The sequence below is a fragment of the Mixophyes fleayi genome, chromosome 3 (genome assembly GCF_038048845.1).
Source record: "Mixophyes fleayi isolate aMixFle1 chromosome 3, aMixFle1.hap1, whole genome shotgun sequence".
Classification (NCBI taxonomy): Eukaryota; Metazoa; Chordata; class Amphibia; order Anura; family Limnodynastidae; genus Mixophyes; species Mixophyes fleayi.
Window position 1 is genome coordinate 334420233 of NC_134404.1, and position 24498 is coordinate 334444730.

General features: G+C 41.9%; 2 protein-coding genes and 1 non-coding gene across 3 annotated transcripts in view; 2 read left to right on the forward strand and 1 right to left on the reverse strand.

Annotated features, from left to right (window-relative positions):
- Positions 1-4976, forward strand: part of BROX (BRO1 domain and CAAX motif containing) — a 29292-nt gene extending 24316 nt beyond the window's left edge. The window contains exons 11-13 of the mRNA XM_075204298.1: positions 569-719; positions 1527-1686; positions 2293-4976. Coding sequence (XP_075060399.1) covers positions 569-719; positions 1527-1686; positions 2293-2379 — 398 coding nt within the window. The 3' untranslated portion in view covers positions 2380-4976. The remainder of the gene's footprint in view (positions 1-568; positions 720-1526; positions 1687-2292) is intronic.
- Positions 4977-9006: 4030 nt separating this feature from the next.
- FAM177B (family with sequence similarity 177 member B) lies at positions 9007-16594 on the forward strand. The gene is made up of 6 exons (XM_075200761.1): positions 9007-9209; positions 12032-12075; positions 13132-13278; positions 14510-14576; positions 14788-14885; positions 15962-16594. Exons 2-6 carry the CDS (start codon positions 12052-12054, stop codon positions 16145-16147), a joined length of 522 nt encoding a protein of 173 aa, XP_075056862.1. The 5' UTR covers positions 9007-9209; positions 12032-12051; the 3' UTR covers positions 16148-16594.
- A 2765-nt stretch (positions 16595-19359) lies between these two features.
- On the reverse strand, positions 19360-19441 carry TRNAS-GCU (transfer RNA serine (anticodon GCU)). The gene has a single exon. It is a non-coding gene; the product is annotated as a tRNA-Ser (tRNA).
- Between the last annotated feature and the right edge of the window lie 5057 nt (positions 19442-24498).

Here is a 24498-nt window from a genome sequence, read left to right on the forward strand (position 1 = left end):
TGCAACCTCCTGCTACCTGGCCTTCCCTCACTTATCTCTTTCCCCTGAAATCCAACCTAATTGCTGCAGCAAGACCGGTCTTCCTCACTCACGGCTCCACATCCGTCACCACTCTGTAAATCCCTACACTGGCTCCCTGTCCTCCAGAATCCAAATAAAATTACTCGCCCTTATCTACAGCACCGCCCCTTCATACATCTCAAACGTCATCCCAACTTCTCTCGTCTCATCTCTGCCCTTTTAGAATGTAAGTTCCCATTAGCAGGGCCCTCCCTACCCTTTGTTTTGTCTACCTTGTATGTCCCTGTTTTTTGTATGCTATGATTTATACAATGTTCAGCTTCTTAAAAATTGTCAGTAATCATAATCGCCATTTTTATAATGCAGTTTATAAAACAATATATATCATTGTGTAAAAGTACAGATGTTTCATTTCCCAACGCTATACCTTCCACATGAAGTAAAATCCAATCTGCCAATTTGGACATTTTTACCAGTTTGGTACAATAGTGTGGGGTGTTTTACGTATCTCACACATTTGTCTATTTTTATTTTTTCCTTGGTGCAGTTTATGGCAAGGCAGAAGCTTTGTGCAAGGAATATGGCCAAACTAAAGGTCCCGGGAGCACAGCAAAGCCCTCTGGACACCTCTTCTTCAGGAAACTCGGGGCCCTGCTTAAGAATACACTGGAGAAATGCAAGCGGGAGAACGGATTCATGTAAGACACGGAATGGACACATCTGCTATATATAGAAGAGTAACACTCAGCAGGGCATTCAGCCAGCACCCATAAAGAATCTTCTCTACAGATATATAAGGCTCTTGTCACCCGATGTATTGGAAGGGAAGGCTCAGCTTCTGTACTGTCACCCAGCAGTGAATGGGAAATCCGGGTTTCTCTGTCAAACAGGGCAATGCTTTAGAGCACTTCAGCTGTGAGCGCTGCTTGTCGCAGGGAAACAGCATTTCCCGTTCACTGATGGGTATCACCATGACAGTTTGAGAAGCCACTGCATACGACCATTCTAACACCAGCTGTAGCCAGAATTATTGTCTAGTCTGCCCAAACACTGGCACCGCATGTAGTGGCATTACCGGCGATTATATGATTATTGGCCCATTTTACCACGTTGACTGAAAAACTGAGATCAAAATTGATGGCACTGTATCGGGAAAACCTGTATTTTCTAACGGCAGATGATTGGGTATGAGGTGTCCTGCTGATAGCGTTAACACCACTCCCCCTTGGGATATCTGGTTGCCCTGCCTATCTTAGATGGCCAGATCAGTCCAATTTGGCAACCAACATTTGTGGCTCAAGTTGGTGCCCAGGCTGACTGGCAGGATCGGCTTGTGTGTTACCAGCTTTATTTAATTTAAAAAAAAAAGAAAAGAAAAGTCCTTTAGGATTCCGGGCATGGTCTCTGGTTCTAGCTCTTCTCAGATATACTCCACATGAAAATGTATAATATTTCCCTATATACCGCTCTGTATGGCTTTCATAAAGCAAAAATCTATTTTTCAGTTATTTCCAGAAGGTTCCTCCGGAGGCGCCACAGTTGGAGCTGAAGGCGAATTACGGTCTGGTGGCGCCTGTGCCGTTTGAATTCCCTGCCCTAAGCCCACAGTGGACTCAGGAGACTCAGGCAGGGTTCGACCTTACAAAGAGGCCAAAGGATGACAGTGTAAGACGTTACCACTAAGAAATTACTGTTTAATCCAGGTTTATCCCATTGGATACAGGGGATATATCATGGCAGCGTAAAACTGCATTGTTATACTGTTCTGTTCATAGTCTTTTGTGCAGTGGAGCTATTGCTTATTCTCCAATATGGCCAATTCCAATATATAAAATGCAAAGAAGTCCTGATCTAAACAATAGTAATTTCATTGCATATATGTCAACCTAAATGTTAACATCTTAAATCTATCATTCGCTCTGGGGAGTGAAAACTGTAAACTAACATGGGCTGCAGAGGTGTGTGCACATGCCTGTAGAATAACGTGTTCCACAACTGTATAAAGAGTGTTTATATTACTAGAAACACTTACGGATATCATATCCCTATATATCGGTGAAGAGAAGAGCCAGAGTAAGTGATCTTAATAACCTAGTGTAATTACTCCTTTGTGCGGTTATGGAACCTATATTGAGTTCTGCTACGTTGGTATAGTCTTTAATTTTAGAGTGGGCTTCTCAGTACATCAGGTGCTAAACGCTCTTTACCAATCCCAATTCTGTTACTTTCCAAAGTATTCACCAGATACTGAAGTTATGTTCTCATCTCCAGGCTAAACCCAAGAAGGAAGAGGAAGTCAAACCAATGAAGGAACCTGACCTAAAACCCCAGAAGGACACCGGATGCCAGATCTCCTAATCCACAAAATAATCCTCCATTGCTTTCTTTTGATTCAGAAAGATCCTTCCCTTCCCTGTCCCTTGTCCTAGCTCCAGAGGAACTCTACACCATTCTCTGGATCTATAGAGACTCCTATCCTCTCTCCTCCTCGCAAAATATAGATATACTCCTTCATCTGCTCCCCTTTTCTGGATATGTCTGTTCTCCTTTTCTAGATATGGATATGTCTGTTCTCCTTTTCTAGTTATGGATATGTCTGTTCTCCGTTTCTGGATATAACATTGCTCCCTTATCTTCTGTCCTTTCCTAGATATAGATCTGTTCCTTCATCTCACTAGATATATAAATGTTCCTCTCAACTTTATCTTCTCTTCTCCTGCCCCTGGATCTAGAGAATGTTGTCTCTAGATCTGACGTGTCTCCAGACATAACTGCACTGACCCCACCTCACAGCAGAGATAACTACAGCCTGCTGTGTGTGTTTGTAATCATTTGTGAATAAGAAGATGACCTACAGTCCAGACTGTATTATATGCTTGTTTATTTTCTATGAAGCCATACAAATATATAAGCCAACCCTATTTAATGTCCATTTCCCACAATTCATAGCACGTTCGGGTTCCTGACATCCACCAATGGAAACCTTCTATGGCCTTTTATCTACTGTGCGGACATAGATGAATATATACACAGTATATACAGGAATAGGACTCATTGCATTTTCTTCACATTCACGTAACACTGTATATAATTGTGTTTATTTGTTTCATACCAGATGCAGATGTGTTGTGTAGACCGTATGTATAGACTGAGATTGAGATATATAAATACACACACTCTTGTGCAGCATTATAGTTTGTATACATATTCGTCATAGAGACACATGCCGTTTAAATGGGAGTGTTTTATATGCATTGATATAACGGTATAGTCTGTAATTGCAGTTGAATATTTATATAACAGATGTTCAGTAAAACAAATGTCAAATTCTCTGTAAAAAAAAAAAAAATCTCCAAAAGAATTAAAAAAAAGATTTATGTACAGGTCAAGGAAACAGTGACCAAAATAACATGTGCGGAGTAAAACGTGGGTATTGTTTGATGTCATTTCACACTCCGTAATCATAGCAGAAAAAAAATGTATGTACAGTATTTTTTAAAGAGTACAATATTCAACTGCAAGGATATGGCGGATAATTAGCCCATGATCCAGTTATTGAGAAATGTTTATTACATGTGCAGAGAACGTTAAATATAATATTCATATAAGACGCATTTTCATATTGCATCATTTTCTGTTTTTTAGTTGAATAACCTCTTTAGTGTGTGTTGGGGTGGGGGGGGGGATTGGAAGCTCAACAGACAGCGAGCTTGTGTATTTGTGTCTTGGGATCATCGGAGACAGGGAATATTCTGCTAACACCACATTGCTCCATAAGTAGACTGTCAATGTGAAAACTAAAATAACATTAGCCGTTGGCCACTGCAAGATACATCTTATCTTCTGTGACTTATGGACGGAAGATTCTAGCTAGTTACTTTGTTTGTGGTTTATCATGGAGCATAATTCCTCTAACTTCTTTTATTTGTTAACTTCTTAAGTTTTAACAAAGATATGTGATCTTGTGTCTAAATGAGTTCCCGTGCACTGACTACCGCATGAAGGAGTGCACGGCGGAGAAAGCTAATCAAGAGGGCCGATAGCCGGGAAACAAGGGGGATACACAATGTCATTAGGCTGCCGTGCGAGGCGGGAACTGGAAGATGTCCTCCTCTACTGGAAACATTTGTATAGGAGTTGTGTGCACTTTAAAGGATACATATTGTAAATTAAAAATTTTATTAAATCTATCAAGGTAAATACCACCAATTTTAGAATTTTACATAAAAAAATGGCATTATGAAACCTTACCTACATTTTGCTGCCTCCCCCAAAAACTTGCTGCCTTAGCCAGCTGCCTTATATAAGCACAACCCTTATATATTATCTTAGACTAGAACCTGGGACAAGGTCATGCTGGAAGCCCAAGTTATAAGGCTGCCATGAAGCCAGTCTTATAACAACCGATTCCTGTTTACCAGCTTGGAGAACCACAGAAGTCACTTGAGCTGTGACATATATTTGAAGTATTGATACAGAGGGCGCTCTAAGTAACCTATGCCAACTATTTAATGGAAAATAAACACTAGATCTGCACAGGACATTTTACCCTTTAGCTAGATTCTAAAACAAGCACCTGACTAACCTTCTGCTTTGTGTGTTTAGACATTAAAGTGCGTCTCATCCACGCACTGTTGGAGGCAGCCATTTTGTGTGCTAAACCAATGACATTACTGACAGGAAACTGAGATTACTGAGGCACTTCATGGCTAAATACGTATGAGGTACTGGTTCCTAGTGCATTGAAAGGCTGCATTCTCCTGATCCATCGTTCAGTCTACAAAATGGCCGCCACTATGGTGTGCAGGTCATAGGTGCATCTGTCCTTGTGTATATACCTTCCCTTATTGTCATACCATAATGTGCTACTAATATGTGATGATGGCAGATTATATCAATGTAATGTAAAATAGATGGTCCTAGGTTGTAAATAAAGGTGATTTATTCTACTAAAAGTGACTAGAGGTTGATATGATTGGAGCTTGTGTTTTGTCGCTTGCATAATACACCAGTTTCAGAAATGTTTTCTCACAATTATTATATTTGCTCATTTCCTATGTTGAAAAGTAGACAATCTAATTTTTACTTTATACACTATATATATATATATATATATATGTCTAGTGGCGTGTGTTAGTCTGTGTGTGTGTGTGTGTGTGTGTGTGTGTGGAAAAAATAAAACCAAGCTGCAGCGCCACCTGCTGGGCGGAGTTATACACTGACCTACTAAATTCTTAGTGTGTGTGGGAAAAAAAATTCAGAAAGGGCTGAAATTTGGTATACTGAGATGTTTTTAATTTGTTAATTTAATTTGTTAATTGTTAAAAGTGTTTATAAAGATTTAAAAAAAATATATATATATATTTCTTGAAGGAGAAGTGACAGTTGGGAGTGGTTGGTGGTTGCCGGGAGTGACAGTGGGGAGTGGTTGGTGGTTGCCGGGGGTGACAGTGGGGAGTGGTTGGAGGTTGAGGCCTGGGCTATGGCCCAAATGCATGACAAGAACCTTTTTAACACCTTAAGTAGCTTGATTTGACTAGAATGCATGAGTATCATGCACGGGTTAATTTGTGTATATATATATATATATATATATATATAATATATATATACCAGTGCTTTTCAAAGAAGTATATTGGAGAGGCATAACATGTTAGGAGAACCCTAACCCTAGTTGTACCCTGAAATTCGGACATGAAGTTCTAACGAGCTAATACACATTACATCACAAATTTCACAAAGTTTGTCATGAAGTTAAGCCTCATTGACTGGAGAGTATAAGATACTGCCCTATACCTGGTGCATAGTCTGCCATATAGAGCCTGGGGCCAAGTTTAAATCACCAGTCCTTCATAGGCTTTGTTTTATCTTTAAGTAGCAAGTTAAGTACCATTTAAGCATGCATCTGTCATTTTTCTGAGATGTCATACAAATCATTATCTCCTTTTCAAATTCTCCCTGGAGGTCAGACAGATATGGCTGCCAGTCGCAATCACATACAGACTCTTAGAATGCAGTGTCATAGGGGGGGGGAGGGGGGGTGCTTAAAGGACGGAGAATTTTAAACTGCACAGAGCTGACTGAGTTTAGAGGGGCGTTGCAAAGCCTCTCTGCTCATTAAATCTTGTGTCATGTGACTGTGGTTGCCATAGTAGTCACACAACATATGGACACTGTAGAACTATAAATCAAAGTAATAGCCAGAATAAACAAACCAAGTAAATTGTTTATTACTAAGCTTCTTATAGCCTGGCACAATGACTTATGTAAAAAAACAAAAAAAAAACACCATGTTTTCATGGGATTGCTTCAATATGCAGAGCTACATATCTGGTTTCAATGAACAGCTACAGACCTTTATATGGTACCAAGTTTAATATACAAAGCTACATGTCTGTAGCCAGCTCTCATTTGCAAAGCTATGTATCAGGTGGCAAGTACAATATGGAGAGCAGATAGTTGTACTCACCTATCCCAATTTCCTCCTGTTGGTCTTTGCACCTCCCTTGTATGCAATGCAGCAATGGCTCCAGTTCCACAACCGTGCTCCTTGTTTCCTGATCTCCAGTGGCCAATCACAGCGCAGGACAGGACAGGACAGGTGCTTCGAGCAGCTGTCAGAGAATTATACAATAGGCTGATAGACGTTTGGGACAAGTACATGCAGGATGAGTGGCAATAGTGGTCTGATCTTTTATTTATTTTTATTTTTTTAAAGGCCTGGTGCCCCTGGACATTTGTCTGGCCCCACCTAACAAATACAAGGAGAGCTACCCCTTTGATTCTATAAACGTTGCTGATAATCACTGACCAAAAGAGCAGGTCCAAGGCATATGCAGATCCAGCTTTGATCACTAAGATAAATCGGAGGGCCGAGATCCCATTCTATATAGCCTCAGGGGTGGGAAGTGGGTCCTATAGGTAATTCTAACAGCAGCAGCTTGTTGTGTTTTGCAAAAAGTCTCCAAGACATAAGTAGCCTAAATAGATGTAAACTATCCTCCTTTTTAGTCAGTAGTGATATCACTCCTGTACATTATAACTTTGTGAGACATTAAGTCATATGTCTCATTCGTCTGCATGTGACTTATAAAACACACATCGGGATGTGAGGGTCACTCAGGGGTGGATCTAGACTTTATGATTAGGGGGGGCGATTTTGCATAATCACGCCCCTCCTTTGCTCTGATTGGCTGGCCTGCGTTAACCCCGCCTTCCGCCCGCGATTGGCTCCGCCCCCTCCCGTTGTGGTCGCCGGCTGGGACCACTCTGGCTGGCCCACATTTAGCCCCGCCCCCGCTCACGCTTAGCCCCGCCCCTCCCGTTTTAATCGGCGGCTGGGACCTAGCTTTTTGCTGCTAGGGGGGGGGGGGGGCGAATGCCCCGATCGCCCCCCCCCCCTGGATCCACCACTGGGGTCACTTCATACAAGAAACTTGAATTGAAGTTTACTGTATAACATACCCCCCAATATGGAATTGGGACAAAATAAGCACCACCCAGATCCACATAAACCACGCCCAGAAACGCCCACTGTGTGCTGAAACTCCGCCTGGTTTTGTAAGACACGCCCCTTTTACCGCCTTTGAATCAGGACAGTTGGGAGGTATGGTGGAAGGTACAATATAGCCAGAGGCGAAACTAGCGAGCTGTGGGCCCCGGAGCAAGGAGGAGGGAACCAGGGCCCCCAACCCTCTGCATCTGCCATGCAGCGGGCCCCATTATCTCCATGGACCCCGGTGTACCGCACCTGCCGCACCAATGGTAGTTCCGCCACTAAATGTAACCCTTATTGTAAAAGAAAAGGATGTTACAACTAGAGATGCTCGGGCTTGGTTTTATGAAAATCGAGCCCACCCGAACTTAGGGGATCCGAGTAGGCTCGCGAGCCGGCTCGTTACTTTCGCGCGTTCTCGGATCTGAATCGAGGCAAATAGTCATCATTGCGTTGTCGGATCTCGCAGGTTTTGGATTTCATAAGTACCTCCCTATTCAGGAGATCCAGTGCCATTGCTCACACAGAAACAGGGGTAACAGTGTTCTTGTCACTCTCCAGTCTCCAGTGACATTGCTCAGTGCCATTGCTCACCCAGAAACAGGGGTAACAGTGTTCTTGTCACTCTCCAGTCTCCAGTGACATTGCTCAGTGCCATTGCTCACACAGAAACAGGGGTAGCAGTGTACTTTTCACTCTCCAGTCTCCAGCGCCATTGCTCACACAGAAACAGGGGTAACAGTGTTCTTGTCACTCTCCAGTCTCCAGTGACATTGCTCAGTGCCATTGCTCACACAGAAACAGGAGGGGCAGCAGTGTTCTTGTAACTTGAAAAAAATTTACTGTAAATGATTGGAAATTAATGTTATTGAGGTTAATAATAATGTAGGGATAAAAAAAGAGCCAAATTATGTGATTTTAGAAAAAAATCTAAATCCAAAACCAAAACACGTGAGGGTGGTTTTTCCAAAACACGGGTCAGTGAACATCTCTAGCTCCAACTTAATATGAAATAACACTATTAAATTAAAAAGGGCCAAAGAGAATCACATCAAAATGTATTATTTCATTAAAATAGCATAAACAAACCCTGGCTTTGTCCGTAGCAACCAATCAGATTCTAGCTCTAATTTATTTAGTATATTCTACAAAATGATAGCTACAATCTGGTTGCTATGGGCAACATCTAATATTGCAGATGGGTAAATTTAAAGTTGTGAGAGGACGGGCCCTAGCTCAACTCTAAAGCACAGTGTTAAATAAAGCTGCCAAGTATTTCTGTGCTACATGCAGAAGCATTCGGTGTCTTCCTTGCATGCAAAAAAATCAAACAAATTTGCATTCTCACTCTTTGCATCGTGGTTTGTCCTAGTGTAAAATTTGCACCAGAGTTATATTACTAGGTCTCTGCAGACAGAGACCGGTGTAAACATGAAACTCCTTTGTCCTTGTGTCAGGACTGAAAACTAATACTGAGCATGTGTAGAAAACTTAGATCTGCCCTAAAACTAAACAGAGTGTTGGAGCCAGACCAGCATCCTAGTCCAACAGTCATACTGTCTGTCCAGGCGCCGCAGTCAGGAGACAGCGATATATAACTGGATATATCGCATACAGGGAATAAAACACCACTGATAACTCCACAGCGGCCCTCACATACCCCTGGACGCTGACAGAAGACCACAGACAACAGGTAACTGGTTTCCTGCTCTAAAATTATTCTCTACCTCCTACTGTTCTGCTATCATCTCTGTACACCAGTGTCAGGGAAATATTACATGTTCAGGTATATTACTTGTCAATGTGATATCTGAACTATAGATCTTTATTAGTCATTTTATCTATTCAAGGTTTAACTTGTTTGTATCTACTCGATATCTGGTGTGAAACATTGCTCAGAACCTATATTTATATATATCTGGTAATAGCTATGTATACTGAGAATTTTATATATAGTTGGGGAAGATTCAATATAGAAACCTCCTTTACTGATATACACACACACACACACACATATATATATATATATATATATATATATATATATATATATATACACACTTTTTAACAGCACATAGTATTTCCATTACAGGGACTGACAGACTGCATACCGTGCTGGTAACTCTGCTGCTCTATCACACACTGTCTGTGACACACATTACACAGTGAGGGACTGACAGACTGCAGACCGTGCAGGTAACTCTGCTCTATCACACACTGTCTGTGACACACGTTACACAGGGAGGGACAGACAGACTGCAGACCATGCAGGTAACTGCTGCTCTATCACACACTGTCTGTGACACACACACGTTACACAGTGAGGGACTGACAGTCTGCAGACCATGCATGTAACTCTGCGGCTCTATCACACAGTGTCTGTGAGACACACACGTTACACAGTGAGGGACTGACAGACTGCAGACTGTGCAGGTAACTCTGCGGCTCTATCACACAGTGTCTGTGAGACACACACGTTACACAGTGAGGGACTGACAGACTGCAGACTGTGCAGGTAACTCTGCGGCTCTATCACACAGTGTCTGTGACACACACATGTTACACAGTGAGGGACTGACAGACTGCAGACTGTGCAGGTAACTGCTGCTCTATCACACAGTGTCTGTGACACACACACACGTTACACATTGAGGTTACATGCACAGAAACGGGTGGATTTATGATCCTCTGACATCTTAGCACAGTAGTGTGAGAAATTGTCTTTTAATTAAAAAAGGTATTTTACTGACCATCTCTATACAATAAACTATATTACATCCTTGTTGACACTAAATTGAGGCAGAACCTTTGCTGTAGAATGTGGAATGATACAAATATTTTGCAGAAGCATTTAGAAATATTTGCTAATTTGTAACAAGTTCTATCCCCACTAATTATCCCCATTTTAGTCTACTGTATTATTCTATATTTCTGTGTATTAGGAATGATATACTTCAGAGCATTTTATGTCTGATGATACAGGAGTTGTATCATATTTCACTATTATTGATGTGGATAAAACTATTATCCCTATTTTTCAAAACTGCCCAACAATTCCACTTTTACTTTACATATTGACTGCACCAATGATGCATTTTGATTTAATTAAATAATGTTTATATATTTAAATTGTCACAAGTTCAGTAAAGTTGTTGTAACGGGATTATAGTGTGTGCAGGTCCATCTAACAGTACTGTGCGTCGTGCTTACAGACAGCTAGGGTTAGATTTACTAAACTGCGGGTTTGACAAAGTGGAGGTGTTGCCTATAGCAACCAATCAGATTCTAGCTTTCATTTATTTAGTGCACTCTACAAAATGACAGCTAGAATCTGATTGGTTGCTATGGGCAACATCTCCACTTTTTCAAACCCGCAGTTTAGTAAATATACCCCCTAGTCAGCAGCAAAGTGTGTCTGGGAATTGTGGGGAAATGACGCCACCTAAGATCGCGTTGTGTTAGCGTTTGGATCTAGCACTTTTATTTTATTATTTTTGTTGCAATATTTTCTTTTCAGAAACCATTTTGAAGTAAATATACCTATGCAGCTATGGTTACATTGTTTAGTTATGTAATGAGGATAATCATTTTAGAATGTTTATGCAGTATTGTTGTTACAGTGAGTTATGAGCCTATTAGTAATGTACACCCGGGACGGGGTAATATGTAGCTGATGGCGGTCCTGCACACAACACTCTCTAGTGTCTAAGGCTGCGTACACACTACAGGGTTTTCAGCTGATTAATGGGCCAATTTCACACTAATGTGTACTCTGTAACGATGAACAATTATCATTCTAAAGTGCATCATATTGTTTCATTTTTAAACCGGACTAAAAATCTCGTTCAACGTTGGAACGATGTTGTTCCAATCCTGCAGTGTGTATGTACTCAGGACCGGCAGTGTCCATAGATCTCTATGGAGTGTGCAGAGTCACCATCTTATCAGCAGATGGTTATGACAGATGAAGAGCACAGATCTGATGGTAAATCGTGTAAAACGTGTGTAGTGTGTGCACAGGAATCTGATCGGCTGCTGATCGGGACATTTGTTTTTTAATCGTTGGTAAAATCGTTAAGGATATCGCATCGGGTGAAATTTTGTATAGTTTGTACTCAGCCTAACTGTGTAGATTGTCCCCCATTACAGACAATGCAGACTCCTGACACATAAGACTATTTTGGGTACCAGAAGTAAAGAACCTCAATATACGGACCAATCGTGTTTATGGTGACCTAGGTTCTCAAATTCTGAGTTTCCAGATATTTAAATCCATATATCCAATCTGCTAGACCAAATCAATGCTGGAATTAGTTCAAATACATGTAATGATTGTTACTCTGTAGGCATATTACATGTAACAGAACTCCAGTACAGTGATACTGCCCGTCCTTCCCCATGACATCTATCCCGGTCTCCTAGTCTCACCTTTCTGTCCCACCCCCAGGAGGAAGTGACCGGATCTTTGCTCCTTATCACACTCTAACATGTTGATTTTCTTGTTTTTCGTGTCAGAATCCCAGACGGCAACAGACATGTCGGATGGGGATGTGATAATGGTAAGTTACTCTGCATGTTTCCATAGATAGATACAATATTTGCATGGCCTGTGGGGGAGATCCCTTAGACCAGACTTATGTAACCTGTGCCCTATATCTGCTGCTGAACATGGTCTGGGCATGTAATAAACTGCTGGATATTGGGGAGGTAGTAACGCAATTAGGGACTGATTTACGTTCGGATGTGAGTCCATTTGCATAGTATATCCTGCATGGATTCCCTCAGCGCACACTCCGAAGCGGAGCTTACGCCAGTGAACGCAACTGCAATATGAAATTCATGTCCGAACGCAAATGACACAGCTGCCTATGACTTGAGAGACAGAACGGCGAAAGGACGGGGTGGACGAACGTAGGTAATGTACAGTAAGGTTGCATTGATGATGTGCAAACGCATCTGCGACCAATTCAAGTCCAAATAACGCAATTTGCTGTGCCACTCCCCCAGACGCCCACCTTTTCCCCCCGTGCCTCCCAGAGAAGAGTATGCCAAAGTCGGCAAGTATGGTCTACATAAGGCAAGTAAGGTTTATGCAGAGCGTACTTACACCAAGATTCAAATCGAAATGCATCTCGAGATCTGCGCAGATTTGAATACATGCAGAATTGCGCTTATATTCATTTTTTTTATTCTTTAAAGTTGCATTCGGCATGAATCATACCCTTAGGGGTTTAGTTACTAAACTGCAGGTTTGAAAAGTGGGGATGTTGCTTATAGCAACCAATCAGATTCCAGCTGTTATTTATTTAGTACATTGTGCAAAATGACAGCTAGAATCTGATTGGTTGCTATAGGCAACATCTCCACTTTTTCATACCCGCAGTTTAGTAAATATACCCCCAGCAGTGTATAATGTATAAGCAATCTGCCTCCCACTGTCCAACTTTTAGACTTGTATCTGGTACCGTATTGTATTAGCAAAAAAGCCACTTGTTTGGAAGAGGAAATATTCTCTAAATTATGTGATCTCTGATCCAACCTCAGATTCAAGCCACGTTTAAATGAAGTTTTCTTTATATTCCATCAAGCTCTTACAATGTATGTCACCCTGACAGAAAGAAATTGAACTGGGAGATGCAGAGAAGAAGAAGGTTCCCAGGAGCATAATCCACTTTGCAAGTGGAGAAACCTTGGAAGACTACAGCACCGAGGAAGAGGAGGAAGAAGAGGAAGAGAAGATTGATTTTCGTAACGTAGACACGGTATTGGGTTCACTCTAAACCTTCCCATTCTCTGGGTGTTTTTAGTTCTAGATCTGTGTACAGGGATAGTAGAAGGAGCAAGTTTGGATAATCTTCTGGTGCATCAATTCCTGGAAGATTCCCAGGTTTTATAGATTGTTATGTGCGTATTGTCGCTAACCAATAACGATTGTCGAACCTCGATTTGTGTTTCCAACGCACAAAGATTTATTCGCAATAAGTAGAATAATATGCTCAAGCGAAGTAATAATAAATACAGCCGTTACTTATCGCAGGCGCTCTGGATCCAGTGTGCAGTCATTCAATCCTGAAGTCTGGGGACAAGATGTCTGAACACTAGATGTGAAGCTGCTGCTTATATACACACAGAAATACAGTAATACAATGAAGATGGTATAGCTTGCATCTATTGGTCCAGGTCTCAGGAAGGTCCAAGGGGTTGTCAATCATTAGCTAGTTCATCCTAAGGAATCCAAAGGAGGGGGTCATCTCTCCAGGGGGTATGCTCGGCTCTTCCCGCCAGGATTCCTTAGTCTTAAGTAGTTCATAATTCCCTATCATTCATAACTTGTGTATGCACTCTGCGATTCCTTCGCAGAGTGAACCAAACAGTAGGAAATGTAAAGAGGTTTATTATGATACCACATATGATATGATTCCTTCAACCTGTTCCGTATATTTCACTAATATGCATGTAACTTTAATATAACACATAACTACTACTATATTTCGACCTAACTGACTATGTGTTGCAACTACCATTAATGTGTACTATTTTATTAGTATGCGTGTGCGAATGTATGGTAAAAGACCAATTACTGTTGCTGCCACGTGTAGTGGATGCATACGCCCTTTCACGCCGTAGCGTGCCCTTGTATGCCGTAGCGTACCGTACGCATCTATTCAGACAAAGACAACCTAGTTTGCTCGACTTTAATTGAAATGACTTTATCCAATTTGCTGACTTCGACAAGAAGTCCACACAGAACTCACGATTTAGTGTAACAAATTGGCAATTAAAGCCAAACAACATAAAATCATTTACTAAAAAAATAGAAATGAAATAGGGTTCCTTTTTAATGTAGTAACAATAGGAATGTTTTTTTTACTTGTGAGGTATACCGGGGATGGTGGGTAAGATTAATCAAAACTCACAAGCAATCTTTATGTGAACTTGTTTCAAATAACTATTGGTAGATAGTGACTATATCCTTGTTCTGTTTATTGACAGACACAGATGAGCTGGGCAACTTACTTACAGTTTTGGATATACCGAGCAGCCACATCCGCCTTTTTTAGTAAGTGAAGAGGACACGAAAAAAGAAAAATTCTGATATTTCTCCATATTTACCCAAGAAAATCTGATGCCCAGTTTAACGAGGGAGGTTCGGTTTGATCTTTTCAACAATACTCTTTCCTGAAATTGTGACTATATAAATGGAGACTGAGATCTATATACATGAGACTGATGTGGAAGTTACAATCTGTCCCGTGTCCTCTTCTTTTCAGCTTGTGACTTTCTCGGAGGGCGACTGGCAAACCTGTTTGGCCTCAACGTTCCCAAATATCAGTACGCCATTGATGAATTCAACAGGGTGCAAGATGCGGTAAAAATGAGAATTGCTTCCACAATAGTCTGGTTTACAGGGAAATAAAACTGGCCAAACACACGGCGCGATAACAAAACTACGACGGCAGATTATGATCCTGTTGAAACGGATAAGATCACTATTAGTCACGGTGAAAAATGGGGTCAGGAGATGACCGGTATCAGTCTGTGTGTGGACTCTGCTTTCTCCCACGCTAATAGGCCGTCATGAAACCGAACGTTATATGGCCATCCAACCCATGACACAAACATCTGGCTCTATCGCTCGACTGTGTATATGACCAGACATGTGAATGCGCTATACAACATCATAGGCAAACCGAGGGGGGTTTTGTAGTGCATGGAAACCCCCTCTCCAAGCCTGGGGCACTGTATAATTGAGGTGGCTGGACCCTGCCACCGCTTCACACGGCTCTGCTTGAAAAGGGAGAGCTGCGTGCACCTAACAGTAGTGCACGCAGCATTGCCCATGTATTTTATGGGGATAGGAAGAGTTGGAGAGCAGCCAAGCAGTGTCTAAAATTATAGCCACGCCCCATGCATGCTGGTCACGCCCACTGGTGGAGTGGTTCGGAAACCCCCGTCTGCAAATCCTCCATTTGCCCCTAAACATATCTTATACAGTGGCTCTATTTGTATTTTTGGCGCTTTATAAATGAGTATTTATTTTATTGGAGTAATTAAAAGACAATAAAGTCACTTTAGAGCCAAGGTCAGTAAAAATATCATGGTGGGGATTATAGTACAGGAATATACACCTAGATGATATGGAACTGTGTTCCGGCCATGTTGTGCTATTGAGTTGCTGTACCCGTGTTCCTCAGCAGTAGGGACATCTTATTTATATTGCACCAAAATGCTACGTAGATTGAAAGACCTGAGTTATTTTAAATTCTAAACTAAGGATAGTCAATCTGTTGACTTTCTATCTGTTGTGGAAACATTCCTTGGTATGCTTGGACTTGAGGTACTACAATAATTAGAACCCTACACCTTGCCTACCTATTTGTAGTTCCACAACAGGTGGAGAGCCAGTGGATTCCTAACCCTGCTCTAAACAGACTTTCCTTACAGGACAGCGATGATGATGATGGTGGTGAAGAAGTCGAAGAAACAGGACAGGCAGATGTCCTGAATGAAAAACATTACTTGCCCATGCAGAATATGGAATATGGAACCATTCGTGTCCCGGACAAACCCCCAGAATCTGGAGATATGTATCAAGTGGACTCCGAGACCCGTGCATCAGATACCAGATAGTGTGAGAAATGGACTCTCTTTATCAATGTACTTTTATTCACAACCTCAATACTACGGCATAGCCCTGAGTGGATCTATGTGCCGAACCAGTGCAGCACATATATAGCCTCAGAGATGGTGATTTATTGTCCTGAAAGTGGATCTGGTCTCATCGATCACCTGGTAGTCTAATCTGAGAGGGTTTCCCAGATGTGGGACACACCATAAATATTCCATTTATTTTGTATAAAAGAAAACTGAACTATAAACAAGTCGGAAAGAAACGCCAGACACAACGGAGCGCCGTCGTCCCTTCCTAAAGGACGGGATACCATGTTGCGTTCCAGCACGGGAGCCATCGGCAGTCCAGGAATGTATCGTACAGTTTGCAGGACACGTGTTTTGCGAAAAACTGTTATGTGGAAAATTACTGTTAGTTTCACTAAATAAAATGTGGACATTATTCTTTAACAATCTGTTATATCTTTTCCTTTCTTTTATCATTTATTGTATGGAACATAAATATAATGACCTTTCATTTAGCAAAAGCATGTAGTAGATGACATCCCTGGAGTCTTGTCAAACTGTGGGCTGATCAGGGAAACTTTGCTTTTGACAAGTAGAAACACCTCCTTTGTATTTGGGCATTTCAGATAAGATTGTGTGTTTTTCATGTAATTTGGAGCATCGTGTCTTTATAATATACTAAATTACATGTAAAATGATCCCTTTATTTGTTATCCATCATCTACTTTACCTAACATTAGTATGCAGGCGCTGTTTAACCTCTTCCCACTCACATGAGTGACCTCATACAAGTTCTGTCCTGCAATTATAATGACATGTTGTTGCTTGTACTACAGCTATGGCTAAAAGTTTTAAGAATGGCACAAAAATTATTTTTCACAGAGTCTGCTGCCTCCGTTTTTATGATGGCAATTTGCATATACTGCAGAATGTCATGAAGAGCGATCAGATGAATTGCAATTCATTTCAAAGTCCCTCTTTGCCATGACAAGGAACTTTATCCTGCAAAAACAACATTTCCACTGCATTCCAGCCCTGCCACAAAAGGACCGGCTGACATCAGGTCAGTGATTCTACCGTTAACACAGGTCACAGTGTTGACAGGGACAAGGCTGGAGGTCACTCTGTCACGCTGATTGAGTTAGAATAATAGACTAGAAGCATTAAAAGGAGGGTGGTGCTTGAAATCTTTGTTCTTCCTTTGTTAACCATGGTTACCTGCAAGTATGCAGATAACCATGGTTAATATTATAATATAATATACATGACATACATAATATACCATATTATGCACCCCCTGCTGTAAATAATGTGAATATCAGACGTCCTGTGAACATTTACTTGGCAAGCCCCAAAGCAAAATGTAGGGGAGGGGGGACTAGCGATTCTGTCCTGAGCAAGGAGGGCCTGAAACATTCACCCCCCACCTAATGGCACTGCTCAAAGAGACCTACCATAGCTGAAGGGGGCGGAGCTGCCCCCCGCCCTCCGCCATGAGCCCTGTAGCACCCTCTAGCACCCTCTGTCATTCTGCCTTTGCTGTATATAAACCACAACATCACAACTCACTGATTAATATGAATGATATTTACTGGAGTTTATACCTATATTAATATCCCCTGTGCATTATAACATATATTGATGTATAAGACTTTACCTTCCCTGGAGTTCCTGTGTTCGTCAGAGCGGACATACTGCATTCCTATGTAACTTTCACATGTTTATTTTCTCCCTCTTATCACCAGATCCAGGATCTACCGGCTGCTATCCGGGCAGTTCCTTTATCAAGGTTCACTTTCTATTGACACAATGAGTGTTATAAGGAAGCGTGATAATTAGGCTCCTGCTGTGCAAATACATCCACATTAATTCATTACAACGGTGACATCTGCAGAGGGGAAAACTGTGGGCAACTTCTGATGGGAGGTTCTGGGTCGATTGGGGGTCTTACTTGGTAGAAGTTGGCTATATCCATGATTATGGCTAATTATACACCCGCTGGCAAATAGATTGTTGTGCAGAAAGTTATTCAAGTGGGATCCAAGAAATAGAGAAGAAGCTTTCAGGGGGGTGTTTCCTGTTTGGTGGGGCATGCATTTTTCTTATTGGAAAATAACTATGTTTTATTAAATGTTCTTGGAGATGGTGGAAACCAGGACTCACCCAGTATTGTAGCAGAAAAACTGGAACATTTACATTAATGAAGGGATAAGTCATAAAGTTGTAGTTGTCAACAACAGTTATGTTAAAAAGATATGGAAATAATTGACGTAGGATGTGATGACAAACAGTTCAACTATGAAACATAATAAATGCAAAGTAGTATATGCAAAGTACAAGTGGAAATAATAATTATAATTCATAAAGGATGACAGGTCCAAGGATTAGTTAGGAAGGTTAGGACCCAATGATAGTATATAAGTCTATGTTGAACCAAAGCATCTTGTCAGGGTTCCCGGTATGAATACCACAGGGAGTAGTTGTGAGATGATAAGAGTCTGTATTTTAAACACAGATCACACAGGTATAAATTAAATGCAGTCAATGGTAAAGCAGATAGCACAAGTCCATGGGAACAGCAGGAGCAAGAAACCAGGATTGCCAGGTTTAGCTGAGGAGGAGTTGTTATTGGATACCAGACACAAAAGGATAAATATAGGTACAGGTTATCAGGAGTTCCAGATTTAGCCAGGAAGCTGAAGACGTTGGATACCAGGCATAATAGGGTGGCTGCAGGTACAGGATACCAGGATTACCAGGTTTAGCTGAGGAGCTGAAGTTATTGGATACAAGGCACAATAGGATACCTGCAGGTACAAGATATCAGGATTTCCAGGTTAAGCTGGGAAGCTGGAGACGCTAGAAACCAGGCACAATAGGATGGCTGCAGGTACAGCATACCAGGATTACCAGGTTTAGCTGAGGAGCTGGAGACCAGGTACAATAGGTGCCATAAACATGAACTGATAGCTCCATCTGTTTGCACAGACCTCAATCATGGCATTTCCCAGTCAGTGAGATGTATAAAATAGACATTATTACTCTCATGTGTATAACTAACTATCTCATATTTAACATTCAGCTTTATAATAGGTTTGTTTTATTTGTATAGTTCTACTTTAAGCTACAGGTTATATATGAATATTAAATCGATTTCTAATGCAATTCATGTTAAAAGAAACATCTCTGAGGGGAAAATGAACACTCGACGAGGATGGGATTCGAACCCACGCGTGCAGAGCACAATGGATTAGCAGTCCATCGCCTTAACCACTCGGCCACCTCGTCTGCTGGTTCCCCTCCCACTCACAGCAGACACACATACAGCTCCTGTTACAAGCTCAGGTCTCCCAGTTGTCTCTGCTCCCTGACTTATCACTGTGTGCTCAGCTGTGGCTTTCTCACACGTTGTGTCTGGACTGTGCAGTTGTAACGTACATAACACAGCTGCCGGGCAGGAGATAAATAAGTCACATTTCAAACTGATATGATAATAAGATCAGCAAACACCTACTAGTAACAAGACTAAACTAACAAACAAATCTGCACAACAAAGTGGCTCGGAACATGGGTATTATTTATATTTAACTCAGTATTTGTCTCTTAAATGGCTACTGACTTCATTATTGATGCATTTTCATATTGCAGAAACAATACATTAGTTATAGTTGTAATATAATTGAATTTTGTAATATAATTGAATATAAATTGTAAATTGTATGGAATTCTCTCTCTCACACAATAAGACTCTCCTCTGGTCTACAAACTTTCAAGCGTTCTCTGAAAACCCACCTCTTCAGACAAGCTTATAATATTCCTCAACCACCCCCTTAACCTCACTACATTACCCTATTACCACCCGTTACACAATTTCACACAAGACAACTACCCCCTGACCAACATTGTTGTGTGACAGGATCATTTAGCCTATGAGTCACTTTTACCTTTGCAGTCTGGCTGGACCGAAACGCAAAATGTAGACTTAACCTCATGTATCAAACTCCCATTGTCCCATAGATTGTAAGCTTGCGAGCAGGGCCTTCTCACCTCTTTGCCTGTTTTACCCAGTTTGTTTATTAGTTTATTGTGTTTGTCCCCAATTGTAAAGCGCTACGGAATATGTTGGCGCTATATAAATAAATGATGATGATGATGATGAATTGTAATAGAATTTTTTTTTTTTTTTAAAAGTGTGTTAGTTCTGAGCAATTAAACCCTGGACTGATAAGGGGCCGGTTGGGTTTGAGGAGTTGGTTGGGAACCACTGAAATGAAGGTTATTTCACAACATTGGATATCAGCCTCCTGATCCCCCCCCGTGTGCCAGAACGTGGCTCCACTTTGCAGTGGCCACACCCCCTGCGGTTCTGCCGATGTTTGGGCGCAATATTGTACAAATCTATAGCAACCAATCAACCAAGAACTTTTCGGTCGTTACTGAGTACAATGCGCCTTGCTGTGCACCCACGCGCAAATCCATGGTGGAACAAGGCACATCAAGGGGGAGCAGTTCCAACTTGCTGGGGGCCGCAGAACATTTTGCTCCTCGTAAAAGGACATGGCTTTGGATATGGTGGAAAAAATTAAGTCGGTCTCAGGGGAACGTTTTATGCACACTCCAATCGCAGTTTATATGGTACACGCTATGTGACAAGTGTGTGATTCCTTTTGCGGCAATGCCTGGTATCGTAGAGTTGTATCGGAGCACTCGTTAAGTAAATAGGGGTCTATCCAGTGGCTGAAGTGGAAATTTAGAAGTGGCGGTATGAGCAATGTAATGGGAATGTAAGTGAATGAAATTTAATAGCTTTACAATGAAGGCAGTAGGAGAAGTGGCGAATCACATCATTTTAACCTCACCCCCTAAACGATTGTCACAATTTTGGCCAATTACAGCAGGATAAGATGACACAATATTTGCATCATTATGCCCCGCCCTCACCAACCGGGAGGTTGCCCTGCTCTCCTGGGAGGTCTCCCAGAAATACGGGAGTCTCCCGGACATTCCGGGAGAGTAGGCAACTATGCGTTAAAGAAAAGCAGCTAATGAATCTCTAGAGACTGAAGTGTGTTTTACATTTGTGTCTCCATTACTGAAGTCATGTTGTCTTACCTGTCATTCTATGATTACATCTTGGTCTCCATGAAAATGGCCACCTCCATAGGCATCAATACATGGACATAGGATACAATTTCTGAACTGTGTCATCCTGCCACAGATGGCGAAGCCAACCACGTCTTGTACTGGCTCAGCATCAGGGAGAATGCCAGACTCTTCAGGGAGTGAGGGAGATCACCCCTATTTCAGGGAGTCTCCTGACATTCAGGGAGAGTTGGCAAGTATGATATAAATATATATATATATATATATATATATATATATATATATATTTATTTATACCCCCGTATACACCCCCACTTCGACCACTGGGTCTATGACAATCTCTGGTTCTTCTGCTATAAGCCCTTCATACATTTTGCGATGGCCTTTTACAAAGAAAATGGCTGTTTCCTCTGTTTTAATGGCTCATTGCACAAAATACAAGGTGTTGTCTATACTTTAAGAAGCTGCTGCACTTTAACGCTTGTGTGTACAAACCCTGGGAGACACTGTCTGCTGCACATTATTCCATTTCATGCCACTAGGTGGTAGTATAGGAGAAGAGATGATGAGTTCTGTACTTTTGCTGGGATTAATTTGGAAAAACCAGTATTGGATATATTTTAGTTACCAGCATTTATCTATATAACGCCAGCATACACCCAGCAGCGCTATATATGATAATATTATGTTCTGCTTGTCCCTGTATGTTTGATGTAGTTATTCCAGGACATATATAGCATATATAATGAGACATACAGTATATAAAGGTATATAAATGACTTGTTACTATTCAGAATGACTTATAATGGTATAGACCAGACTAATATCGCTGCTTGTGTGAACCCAAAGTTGTCATGGTGACTGAAATAATCCTATCAAAAAGTCAGACATTTTTTTCTGATAATTTTATAAACTTTGACAGACAGCCGCCACGTGTATGAGATTCTGAAAAATGTCAGATATGGATTGTGGTATGTATGTGGTAAATGCTATGTGTAATTCAGTAATGTCCGTAAGGAGTGATATTTTTACTGATCTCTATTTCTTTCTTACTGAAAGGCACAAATTTGACTTATCAGTAAAACGTCAGAAACGTGGCACCCTCACTAATCCGGCCATAATGTCTGCTATTTGTTCAGTCTGATCGTGGGATGACCAGATCTCTGTCCGGATTGACCACACGTGTATTAGGCTGAAATGACCAGATCCAATCATTCTGTGATCATCATCATTTATTTATATAGCACCACTAATTCCGCAGCGCTGTACAGAGAACTCACTCACATCAGTCCCTGCCCCATTGGAGCTTACAGTCTAACTTCCCTAACATAGACACACACAGACTAGGATCAATTCATTAGCAGCCAATTAACCTAACAGTATGTTTTTGGAGGGTGGGAGGAAACCAGAGCACCCGGAGGAAAACCACGCAAACACAGGGAGAACATACAAACTCCACACAGATAAGGCCATGGTCGGGAATTAAACTCATGACTCCAGCGCTGTGAGGCAGAAGTGCTAACCACTATGCCACAGTGTCAGCTAATGAGCCCACTGGGTTTAACAACAAAACTCTGGTTTTATTTATGGACAACTAATTCTACTAAACAATTCTTAGTTTCTGCTCTTGGGGGTAAATGTATCATCCTCTGATTTCTGCAAGTCGCCGGAAAATCGTCGACTTTACAGTGAAAATTTAAAGCGATGGCTTGTATTTGCTTATAGAAGCTATCGCCGCTTTAAATTTTCACTGCAAAGTCGCAGATTTTCCGGCGACTTGCAGAAATCAGAGGATGATACATTTACCCCTCGGTCTCTATACATACACTCAGGTCCGGCGCTCCCATTAGGCAAGGTTAGGCAATTGCCTAGGGCGCCGGGCTCTGCAGGGCGCCTCAAAATTAAAAACAATGGCTATTCTAGTTTAAAACTGTGCGACGACCGCTGAGCATAACTTAAACGGCCGCCGCACAGCTTGAGATCGTTCCACTGGGAGGGGGAGGGGCTATGGATCACCACCGCCGCCCTCCCCTCCAACAGCTGATGGGGCGCTCTGTCTCCTCCCCTCCACTCACTGACTGAGGGACGGCACCCGGCAGAGAGGACCAGCGCCAAGGTAAGTAAAGACGGAGGGAAAGTTTTTTTACATTGTGTGGGGGGGAGGGGGAGTTGTTTACATAGTGCCCCGGGGGGGGGGGGCGGATTTTTTTTACATTGCTCCCGGGGGCGGATTTTGCAACATTGTGCCAGGGGGGGGCGCATTTTTACATTGTGCCTAGGGCGCCGAGGACCCTAGCACCGGCCCTGCATACACTACTGCAGAGTACCACTTCTTCTGAGCTGTATGCAATTCTTGGTAACTGTTCTCCTTCTTTACATATAGTCTATGGCAAAGCCCTAAGTCTTTCGTGCTTAAGGCAATACTCATTGGTGGAAATTTAGAAACAAAGACGCAACATAGATTTACTGTAATCATAACTGTCTGCTCTCCCAGAATGTTTGGGAAACTCCTCAATTTCCGGGAGGTTCGTCCACCCCCCCTGCGTCCCGCTTCTCTTTCTTGTGAAGTGGGCGGGGCAGGTCCCCTCCTCCGCTGTAATTTGCGCCCTCATGGAGCAGTGGGCGGTGCCTAATAATGTAAATGACATCATCATGGAATAGGGGTGGGCAAGGATGACACATTGAGACATTGACGCATCTGCAGATACACCTGTCAGGAGACGCTTGTGCAATGATGGCGGCTATGAGTGGCACAGGCCCAGGGGCGCACACAGGGGGGTTTCTGGGTCTCCAGAAACCCCTCCCCTCCACTAAAGAAGTGTCCCTACATAGCGGCACTGTACTGTATAGCATCCGCGGCGCTGTCAAAGAAGTGTCCGCGGACGCTTCTTTGACAGCGCCGCGGCTGCTGTATAGTACAGTGCTGCCGAAAAGGAGCATGAGCAGCAGCTCTCTCGTTTTTTTGGGGGGTTTTCTTGGGTGGGGGGAAATCCCCCCCTTAAAAATCCTGCGTGCTCCCCTGAGGCTGGACTCTTTTGATTCCCTGATTGCGCATTTAACCCTCCAGCTAATAGCGCTTAAATCATTAGCGTCACTATTATATTATGTCAACTTGCAACATTCTATTCACATTACTTATTTGACATTTTCACTTGGAATACTGCAGGAAAAAGATCCCCGTTCGATTTTTAAAGGGAAAACCAACAGATGTTTTCTATTCATGTAATTGAATTAATTAGTTT